Source organism: Fusarium oxysporum, chromosome 9 (genome assembly GCF_000149955.1).
Source record: "Fusarium oxysporum f. sp. lycopersici 4287 chromosome 9, whole genome shotgun sequence".
Lineage (NCBI taxonomy): Eukaryota > Fungi > Ascomycota > Sordariomycetes > Hypocreales > Nectriaceae > Fusarium > Fusarium oxysporum.
The window spans coordinates 384,064-394,725 of NC_030994.1; the positions used below are offsets into that span (position 1 = coordinate 384,064).

General features: G+C 49.6%; 4 protein-coding genes across 4 annotated transcripts; 2 read left to right on the forward strand and 2 right to left on the reverse strand.

The window, feature by feature from the left end:
- Positions 1–875: 875 nt before the first annotated feature.
- Positions 876–998, reverse strand: FOXG_19958 (uncharacterized protein; the record flags this gene model as incomplete). Its single annotated transcript, XM_018400221.1, has 1 exon — positions 876–998. The coding sequence occupies one exon, from the start codon at positions 996–998 to the stop codon at positions 876–878; it is 123 nt and encodes a 40-aa protein (XP_018246004.1).
- A 1,617-nt stretch (positions 999–2,615) lies between these two features.
- On the reverse strand, positions 2,616–2,885 carry FOXG_19959 (uncharacterized protein; the record flags this gene model as incomplete). The annotated part of the gene is made up of 1 exon (XM_018400222.1): positions 2,616–2,885. The coding sequence occupies one exon, from the start codon at positions 2,883–2,885 to the stop codon at positions 2,616–2,618; it is 270 nt and encodes an 89-aa protein (XP_018246005.1).
- A 2,221-nt stretch (positions 2,886–5,106) lies between these two features.
- On the forward strand, positions 5,107–6,432 carry FOXG_09001 (uncharacterized protein; the record flags this gene model as incomplete). Its single annotated transcript, XM_018388025.1, has 1 exon — positions 5,107–6,432. The coding sequence occupies one exon, from the start codon at positions 5,107–5,109 to the stop codon at positions 6,430–6,432; it is 1,326 nt and encodes a 441-aa protein (XP_018246006.1).
- Positions 6,433–9,144: 2,712 nt separating this feature from the next.
- FOXG_09002 (uncharacterized protein) lies at positions 9,145–10,051 on the forward strand (the record flags this gene model as incomplete). Its single annotated transcript, XM_018388026.1, has 3 exons — positions 9,145–9,394; positions 9,450–9,869; positions 9,927–10,051. The coding sequence occupies 3 exons, from the start codon at positions 9,145–9,147 to the stop codon at positions 10,049–10,051; spliced, it is 795 nt and encodes a 264-aa protein (XP_018246007.1).
- Positions 10,052–10,662: the final 611 nt, after the last annotated feature.

The window sequence follows — 10,662 nt, forward strand, 5'->3', positions numbered from 1 at the left end:
CCGTTTTTCGAGCCGTCTTCATGTTCACCAACCGTCTCCGTCATCACACGACCGATTGAATCTGTGCTCAGTGCGAGAAAATCAACTGATGTTGATGAACCGTGTCAATATGAATACCATCACCGTGTTGCAACAAACGAAGCTGACCGTTGACAGTCATCCCCATGTTCGGTTTCTACTCAGCGCGAGACCCGATCCTGACGGAGAACCGGTCGCTGATGAATGTACCAGAGCGGACAAGACTAGTACTCACCTCCACCCGAACAGCCCATGAACAACAGTCACCGGCCTCGGCATACCAGACAGAGTTGAGGTCAGTCTACGTACGGCCGCCGATCCCAAGGGATGGTTGAAGATATATGCCAAGTCAACTGTCTAGCAAGAACAACATGACACTCGGGACTGTTGAGGGAAGAGAAATTGTAGAAGGAAACCCTAAAGGGTATGTGATCGTCTCATGGCACTAGCGATCGCTGATGAGTTGATTGGAGAGATAGGCCTTTTCGAAACGAAGGCGACTCAGACCGTTCGAAGAAGAGTACGACCACAAATTCCATCGAGAGGCTCAAGAGAGACAAGGTCCCGCGGTCAATAAACCCTACCACGACTGGGTAAGGAATCCCCAACACGCAGAGATGAGACTCAGATGAGCCACAGACAATCCCGCCGTCAATCTTCTTCCGATCATTCTGAGAAGCACCTGAAGTCAACGACAAGCTGCAGAGCCCGAGGACATTGTCTTACCCACGACAAGACGGTGTTGAGCCATCAAATCTCCTTTGACCGAGCTCAACGGGCGTCCTGCTGACCGCAGCGTGCTACGGACCAGACGCGCATCGGAAGGGACACCCCCAATACGAAAAAAGAGACCCGTATCACCAGTCGCTTGAAACGGTGAGACCCAGAGTACCAACAGCTACCTCCGTCGCGAGGGTGTGACAAGAAGCCCACTCATCCTCTTCAAACGGCGATTCCGGTGGACCTCCAGTGATGGCCATTCCAGCCCATGCACTCATGGAGATATCAAAGATCGGCCTGACAATAAAAAGTCGCATCGAATGGCCAGAGCGACGCTACCGGCTTCCAAAGTCTTGTCAGCAGGACCCTAGCATTACTTCTAAGAGAAGGGCTGATCTTAAAGCTCAACAGGATCATCCCCAAACCTCAAACCCTGATGCGATGAGAGATATTGAACGCAATGGAGAGACCTCGGATTGGCCTGAGATTCTGAGAGGCCAAGGAAATCGCTAGTTCACACGTTCGACCGCAACTTCGACTCTGGACCCTGGAGGGCCAAGTGGAGCAGGCGACGGCGGTTACAGAGCCAGCCGAGTGGCCCTAGCGTCACAGGGACATAGGGGCTTGCGTCGTTCGTCTGAACTGAATTATGCTATGCGTTCTTTGTTAACTCAGTGTCTACGGCTCACTATAAATAACACATCTAGTTCAAGATTTCTCCATCCCCCCCTCATCTCCATGAGATTCTTTCACAAACAAATAATTCTCACGGCTGAACACCTCCGAGCAAGTAGGCGGATCAGAAACAAACCACCTATCCTCGAACAAATGGAGGTATCCGAATTAGTGGAAAGAAAGTCCAGCTTCGACTCCGGATTCCGGGGGGCCAAGTGGAGCGGGAGGCGGAAGCGGCGTCCCTTGGTCGCATGCGGATAGGGGATTCCGTCGTCTTTCTGTACTGACGCATGTATCCATGCGTTTTGTGTCGACTGAATGGAGATAGGACTCAACTCCAAATAAGATTTCTAGCACGCAACTCACGTTCACTCATTGACATTACACTCTCTGAAACACAAGTATCTTCGCACCGACGCATCCGAATAACCAGGCGGGTAATTGATACCACCCCGTATCCTCACGTATCTGAGGTGATCATACCTGTGAAAAAAAGTCATTGATCCATGATAAGTATTATTGAGGACCTGTGCAGATCTATCAAAGTGGCTTGGGGTGTTGGTTTTTCGGGAGCTTCGCCCAAAGGCTGCGCACTTAGAGCTGGGAGATACGAACCCCGTTGAAGGCTTTCCTGGGATACAGTGACTTCCGATGTGTCTGCAATTGTTCACACTTGGCGTTTTTGAGGATTGTGCGATACCCCGACACCTGATGACTGAGGGAAGAGAGATAGGTTAGTGTATCTGTAGACGGAGATGAAGTTCCGTAAAAGTCGACAGACCACTCGAGGTCCGTCCCAAGACGACTGAAACGATCTATGTCATGGAGGGGGTGCACGGATCGGAAGTGAGAGGCGCACGTGAATGGTGAGGTAGGTTGCAGCTGTTCGTCGTGACAAGTCAGCAGAATTGTTTCTCGGGCTCATGATGAGTTCATCTTTGCTCTTAAGACTGAGCGCGAACAGATTGCTTGATCAAAAGAACCACTCTCCTCTGGGATCTTGGTGATTCGGAGAGTGTTCATTAGGGAGATTGCGCTGAAACGTCGGCGTCAGCTTATTTAAGTTTGAGGATTGATGACTATGGTAGTCGAGAAAACCATTAGAGTCTGTTCCTGGCGGCTGCCCATTTCGTCCAAAACTTGTCGGGTTTGTCATTGGAGCGTCTTGAGCTCTTCGAAGCCTGCGATCGTCCAAATAAGGTTTAATGGTAAAGCCGGAGTCGAGGTTCTCTTGAGACATGGTCGGGGTCATGTTCAGGGAAAACTAAACGCTGGCCTCGAAGATATCGGAGTAGTGCATGCTTCGAGGAGGCTTCGTCATGTTGGTCTGGGGCAGGTTTCGGAAGCAATCTTTGAGATCTGTCTTGAGAGAAGGGCTCGAATACGGTATAAGTCTTGGGCTCAGGGTGCAGCTCATCGGGAGGCATCGACCATTGCGCTTTGATTTCAGCTGTATTGATATGATCAATCATCGTGATGATATAGACGGGTTTAGATGATTGAGTCACGAGGCAACATAAGCCTACGCGTTTGTTGACAACTTAACCAAGTCTTTTGAAAAGAGTAGAAACACCAGCTATTTCGCAGAGCTTTGCATAGAAATCGTCGCGTCCGGCGACCGTTTGCGAGTCCGATGCTGGAGTGAACCGATTGACAATCAAGAAGTCATTAACTTTGGCGTGAATGAAAACTGTTTTGGGTGACGAAAACACCGAAATGTTTGGCCAATGAGATATTCACCTGAGCAATCGATTGGACCATTGACATGACAATGAGGGGGCACCCACTTGTGCAACCCCAACAGCCTGCTAGCCGGCATCGGCGCTTCAAAGCGGGTGATGTATCAAAGTGAATAATGAGACTGAATCGTAGTGAAGTCGTCACTGAGAGAAGGCGCCTGGAAGCTTGGTCGGTAAAGCCTTCAAAGGATCTCGGGGACACAGCCTGCCGTCGGAGGTCAAAACAAATCGATTGTTTCTTGCCAACTCATGTCGATGGGGGAAAGCGCCGGGTTTCTGAGACACAGCAGGGCAAGCCTCTCGTAATGGAAGGGAGCTGGACTTTCTAGACCTTCTGGACTCTAGAGTCATCGATTCGGGGCATGTCGGAGGTCATCGACTCATACTGTTTCCCTGTGTGGAATTGAAGAGTAGAACGCTTCAACAGCGGTGCAACATCCGCATTCCCCTTCCTGTGCTCAATAAGTAATTTACTACTTGGTTCTTGTGACAGAAGTATAGTCGCATCTGAGGTTGTCGAGGTCCATCTGATTACTTGTCGTCTGAGGACGCTTCTTGGATTGGGCAGCCTCGGCAGCGGAGCATTCATGAATGGCTGTAATAACTCAAATGTAATTCTGAGAGGGTCTAAAGATACGAGCCAGCATCGTGGTTGATTGTGCATTGACATTTGCCTTGTGCTTGGTTGCTTCCTTGGGGGTTGCTTAGGTACCTTTCACTGCTTACCAGGTTTTAACTGTCAAATTCAAAATGCCCGACCTAGTATAATCTCCCTTAGTCTTATCCGCACCCAAACATGACTGCAAAGACACTGACTGCCGATGCAGTTTTCATACTCAGACATTGACCAAATCTGACCACGTCAAACGCCCTCATCGTTCTTCAGTCTCTTGCAACCTTGGCTCTTACATCCGCCACTGCATCGTGACCTCCATCAGTACCCAGGTTTCTCAAACATAGCAACGGTAGTTGCTAAAGACTGACCTAAACTCGCGCTAGTCAAATTCCAGTCAAGGTATCTATATATTTTCTTGTATTTCGACATGGCCACAGGCAGTGAATTTAAATTTTATGTAAAAAGGGGACACATGCTCAGAAAACCTCATTTGCGAAATACCACCAACCCCTGAGATGACAGAGTGGTAGCCATCTTCAGCAGTGTCCGTAAATAGCTGCCGCTTCACCTTTACCTTTGTCACTATCTTTTTGTTATCGCCATCTGATAAACTCCAATGAGTGTTTTCGAATAGCACTGATTGTCGAAATTTGTCTCATTGACTGTTCTGACCGATGGTAGCCTTCCTTTCTTTGTCTTTCAAGGCTGTAGCTGACACCTCACAACCACTAAAAATAACATAATAGCCTGTCGGCATTGGTCTTTCAGCTGCTCCCACCTTGAAACAATCCAAATTGCTTTGGATATTCATGAAAAGGCATGATACGATGAATACACGGCCGAACACTCAGAAAGATGAGACGTAAAGTGACAGTTCCTTATAATTTAAGAGCATGGGGCATGCTTACATGATTTGTAATTGATGTCGTTGACAGCAAATACTTTAAATGTCTTATTCTTAGTAATGTCTTTGAGGTACAAATGATACCAATGAACTCAAGACATGATGCCCATACTCACATTTAATTACCAAGTCGCAACACCTGACACACCTTACACTGCATTCACCTTTCACCTGTTCACTCATTTGGCAAGCCTTGAATCATCCTTTCGGTAATATGACAGGCCCAAAAAGCTCGCACTGCCAATGGCCGACAAACAAGTACGCCCAACTGACACCTTAGGCAGAAGAGAGCCCGTGCAGGTTAAGAAAATTTAGCTTGGCCGCGATCCAAAACATAATCTCCACAAAGCATCACCAATAGCAGCAGCAGCAGCCCAAGAACAACGCTTTTTTTTATTCTCCCTTTTTACAACTTCTTTTTACACTGAATCACGATGGCCCCTGGAAAGCGCAACTTCGGAAAAGGCTCTGGTCGAGGCGGTGTCAACCGTGCTCGTCCTGGTCATGGCCATGCGACACCTAGCGATGATCCACGCCCGCAGCAGCGCAACCGCGAAGCTGCGGAGCTGGCTATTCGTCAGGCAACAGGAGAGTCTGGTGGCCAGCAAGGCAACAGCTCTGCCATCAACACTGGTTCCCAAGCCAGTGGCGGACGTGGTGCCTCTACCGCTCCCCGTGGGAGGTCCTCTGGTGGCAACCAGGGTAGACCTCACGCTGGTAGTGGATGGGGTTCCCGTAAGCATCAGACTGGAAACAAAGCTCGGTTGTCCCGCTTCCCACCCCTTCCTCTGGTGACCAAGTCTAGCCTTTCTCAAGTGGCAGAAACTGGTGGTTCGGTGGGAAGCCGCCTCGCCAACAACTCACTAGACGGTGGGACTACCAATCACTGGTACTCAGCCAGGTCTGGAGATCGTGTCTGGGGTGAAACTCGTGGAGGTGGCGTGGACGAGGTGATCGAAGATGTCATGAGGCGAACTGGCGCCACCTCTTGCCAGTTTTTCGTCATTCCCAACGTTGAGGGCCGATTCGAAACGGTTTCTGCCAACGCGGTTGAGAGAACCTGGGAGGACAACAATGGCCTGAATGAAAAGGGCGAACCTGCTGGGATCCTTCGATCTGGGGTCAAAATGGATCCTGAGGCGAAGAGACCCACAAAGTGTGCCGCTTGTGGTAGCAAGAGTCACAAATTGGCCACCTGTATCTCCAGACCTCGTCGACAGGATGGAGCACAGGCCGGGTGTCCATTATGTGACACTCGTCAACACCATGGTGGCGACTGCGAAGCGATTGCAGCCCTCTCACTTCCCGAACAGGTCAAGCTGCTCATCAATGGACGAGCCAACATGCCCCCGTTCATGGCAAAGACCCAACCGTGGTGGAAGCTGTTGCACAAGTATTGCACGAGTACACAATTTGTCCAAGGCTCCATCACTGGGCTTCCATGGTCCAAGGAGTTTATAGCTTCTGTGGCCAAACGCATCTTGCCAATGCAGACAAGGCTCGATAGCGAACCAGAGTACAAGTTACCTCTGGATCCAGACATGACCAGCTACAGCGACATATATTGGAGGTACTGGGCACCCAACAACCTGCAATGGCCTATTTCACTCGGTGTGCGCCCACCTTGTCCTGCGAATCTGGATAAGACCACGTCTGATGTCGCACATGCAACAGGATCAGCACCAACACCTCAGGATGTTTCTGCCACTGACGATGTTCCTGCTCCTGCTCCTTCGACCACCCAGCTACCTCTTCCGTAGCTGCTCCCTCTGGAGGTTGGTAATCTATTGCAAGCCCAGGATAATCGGATCTAGGCTCATGGCTTAGATGCACAAAAGGTGAGTTTAATATTCTGTTTTCCGATAATCCATTAATATTTTACAGTCACATCCCACTTTACGACTCCCGACCGATGCGCTAGACGGACGCCATGTCTTGAATTCGATTTTCACGATGCACAATACGTTGCCAGACTCGTGTGGCTGTACCTACCACGCAAGGTTGCCCAAGTCTCATCCCAAGCGCTGGTCAGCGAACTGTCAGCGCAGCTAAACACACCAATACGATACACCACGCGCGTCGGAATATGCGGTTGATAAGGGATTTTCATCGGTGGATGCTAGGGGGACAGACGATCGTGGAGCTAGAATATAATCTTGAGGTATTGGAACAACGGCGTAAATTCAAGGAAGGGGCAACTATGGAACCCAATACACAATCTTCTACTCATCATCTTCTTCCCTGTGAACCTCATATCGTTAAATGGTTGTTGCGACACATGTGACGCTTGAGTGTCTGCAAAGGCTTCGAGTCAATCCGGGTTGGTGACAAGTCAATTCAGGACACAGCATTACAGGATGAACATGATCACAACTGAACAGTAACATTTGAGAGAACATTTGTATTAATATCCACTTGTACCCCTTCAAGATTTCCAGCACCTCAGACCCTAGAAGTCACAACGGCGTCATGAGCGTCGCTCTTCGCAGAGACTACGTATATCTTCTGCTTACCTTCCTTTGACGCCGAACCGACAACCTATCCTTTAAGCTTACAATATCATGGATCAGCGACATCGAATGTCTCGTCAAATTAGCCACTACCGTGTGGAGTGCGCTTTGGATCTGGTACTCACATAGATGCAGCCTTCAACTTCAAATCATGTGAGTATCTCATCAAACAAACAAACTTGAGCCCTGAGGGAGTATTTGCTGCACAAATCAACATCATACAGTATTGCCAATTATGTTCTCGTCATCCTCCGTTGTTCAAGCCAGAATTAAATCTGAAAAGGCGGCGCAGTCCAAGCAGACCAAACAAACACAATGGCCACCAGAGCCAACGCCCGAATCTTATTCAGAGCGCTACATCAAAGTCTTCGATTTAAGCCAAATTCGAACCGTTCCAACGAACTCAGTCACTTTCCGACCTTTCCCTTCGGCCCGCACAACTCGATCCACCCCTTTCCAAGCTTACCACTTGCGCGTCTCGCCTCCGCGGATGACCATAAGCACCGAATGTTGGCTTAACCGTATCAGGGCCAGCCGGAATTCAGCCTTTAGGCAAAGGAGCCGCCGCCCAGCGATACAAACCGAAAGCAGCATGACTACCGCGATCGAGCAATTGTAAATCTCAATTTGATCAACCCACTACGCCATTTTTGGTGGCTCGGGAGTCGTGAGTGTTCGACGCCAACACCCTAAGACTGCGGCGGAGGAGCAAAACCTCGAGACATGGCGGGGTCATAGGTCATGCTGTGCTCCACAGACAACAAGGATCTCAGACTGTTGGCGTCAATGTATTGCCTCATTGGGACGACACGCGAATGGTCATTGGTCATGTTTAAGCATAAACTCTCTTTTCGCGTGGAAGCGCGACAAGGAAGGTAGTCCAGGTGCTTGCCAACTTTGCCGCAGGTAGCCAGGAAAGCATAAGTAGTTTCAACAGGGAGCCAATTGTGATATGGACTGCCGGAGGAGGACCAAGATTATTCAGACCTATACAAATTGGACATTCAAAGCTTTTACCGTGTTGCTTTTTTGCAAAATTATACAGCGGTCGTTCGCCACGGTTGAGTTCAGACTGAATCAGGACAACTGTGGAATGGACGAAGCATTCAGGAGGTCTTGGATTGGTGGTGCTGTTTACCTCAACACGCTGAAACCATTGTTTGCTGCAGCACGAAGATCAGAGGAACACAACTCACACTCTCCGTACAAAGGAGCCTCCTTCCTAGGTTGAAGCTACTGTATTAGTGCCATTTGTCTGGTAATCTATATAGCCACCTCCTTTTACCAATCTCTGTTGATGCGAGCCGCTTTCTCCAACATTCGTTGTCGAGGTCGCAGTAATATTCAGGGCACGTTTGCAGTCGCATTGGCAGGGCCATAGAAAATTAGGCGGGAAGGGAGCCGAGGTTTTCGCTGACCAAGCTCTTTCAGTGGACTTGGTAGTCGCTTAGGGGCATTCTCAGTTGGTTAGTTTCGGACGTCTTGGCTTTGACAGTGGAAGCCACCCCAGTAGATGTCAGATGTTTAGTACGACGGCAGCTATTGGCTTCGGGTGCATTTGATTTGAGCAGCTCTCTTAGTGGGTGTTGATTGAAATTTAGTGGTCGTTAGTGGTCCAGGCGGTAATCAAAATGACAGGGCATTTAGTGGGCAACAGAGGTTGGCGGCGCTAGGATGGCGAAGGTGCACGATGGGAGTTGTTGGGCCACCTCCCCACTCTGCCCCCTGTTCTTTACCGTTAACTCTACCACCCCACTTAATCAGGGTTGCCCGCGGTGGCCTCTTCTCCACCCTCACCTCGCCTAGATCCACCAACGACGCACAGGCCTTGGCAACCGTCCTGGATCACGCAGCCTCTAACCCTACTGCAAACCAAGACCTGCACAACCGACACTTCTCAACACCAAAAGTTTCGCAATTACCATCTCCTCACAGCACAACAGAAACCTCTCCATGAATCATATGATGGCTCCCAATCAAGAACAATCCGCTTTCGATCATTCCAAGGCCGACTTCACCAAGGACGGTCCTCGCCGTGTCCATATGGAGGAGTTTTTCCGTCACCTTGGCCTGTGGAATCCCGACCAAGTGAAGGCGATTCGAAAGAATTGTGAGGAAGACATTTGTGTCAAGCTTCAAAGTAGAGGGTTTGTCCAAGTTGGCCAGGCTTACTTTGAGTACATTGTCGACAGAAAGGTCTGGTACAGCATCCGTAAGCTCAACAGTTCTTGCAGTGTCTTTACATTCATCTACTCACCTCGTACTAGTCGGAAATGCCAACGTATCATTCGACGATCACCCTTGGCCTTTGCCACTGAGCGCTACGCCTCCCATGAAGGACTTTTCTCACGGTGTCTGTCGATTCTATCAAGGCTGGCTACTCGGACACCAGTCTACTCGAGAACCACAGGGAGAGTCCTCAGAGGCCCTCAAGTCTGAAGACTTGAGCAAGGATACAGTCACGCCAGGACTTGCCCCAGCTCAGCCTGCTGAGGTCACAGAGATTTCGACTTGTCAGACGGTTCCCACGGTAGCTCCAAAGGCTACCATCAAGTACGATCCAGCGCTCCCCTTCGCCCAGCAGGCGAAGGTTGCTGCGCCCACGAAGACTGAGTCCGATTCCCGCACCGCTTCGTTGGCTACCAAGACTGTCGCCGAGATGGCTTCTTCTCCAGTCAACTCTACCGGTATGTTGTCATGTGCACACACTGGTAATTTGTATTAACATTGCATTCATCAACCAGTCAATTCGGCACAGTTTTCTCAGTGGATCAGCGAGGCTCAGGTGCTCAAAGAGGAGGTGGCTGGCCTCAAGGAACAGATGCGGAAGCAGCAAATCGAGATTGAGCGTTTAAAGCGCGCTCGATAGGGGACTTGGAGGTATCTATGGGAGAGCTCTGGAGGACGCAGTGGCTATTCCAACAAGTCGATTGATGAACATGATACATAATTGGCACCACAATACCATTGTCGCGTGGATCAGTTTGAAGCGCCACGTGACAGGAAGGTTGATTGGCATGGTAATTGATGATATGGTGCCCACGAAAGATCAATACTAGGAGAAGACAAGTAATGAAGATCATCAAAGGGAACAGTGCGAATGATATGAGTTGACGTGCCTTCTTTGACCAAGATATCGAGGTGTGGAAACCTGGTGGCTTGAATACCTAGTGAGGCAGCTCTTAGTACGGATTCATGCGGAAACTTGCACGCAAGGTATGTAGTTTGCAAAGCCTGTTCTTCACATACTAATATGATGTAGTCATGTCTATTGACAAAGATCTCAGTCCACGACCGACAAGTATAATATAGGAGCCGCGACTCGTCGAGTTTTCAATATTGCTGGTGACGATTGACGACACAACACTTGGTGGTCTGGCATGACCGATCGACGGTCACTCTACATTGGAGGCGGTTGGGCGAAGGACAATGTGTGGGAGGGACATGCTGCGAATTGGGAGACGGGACTGATGAGATTAG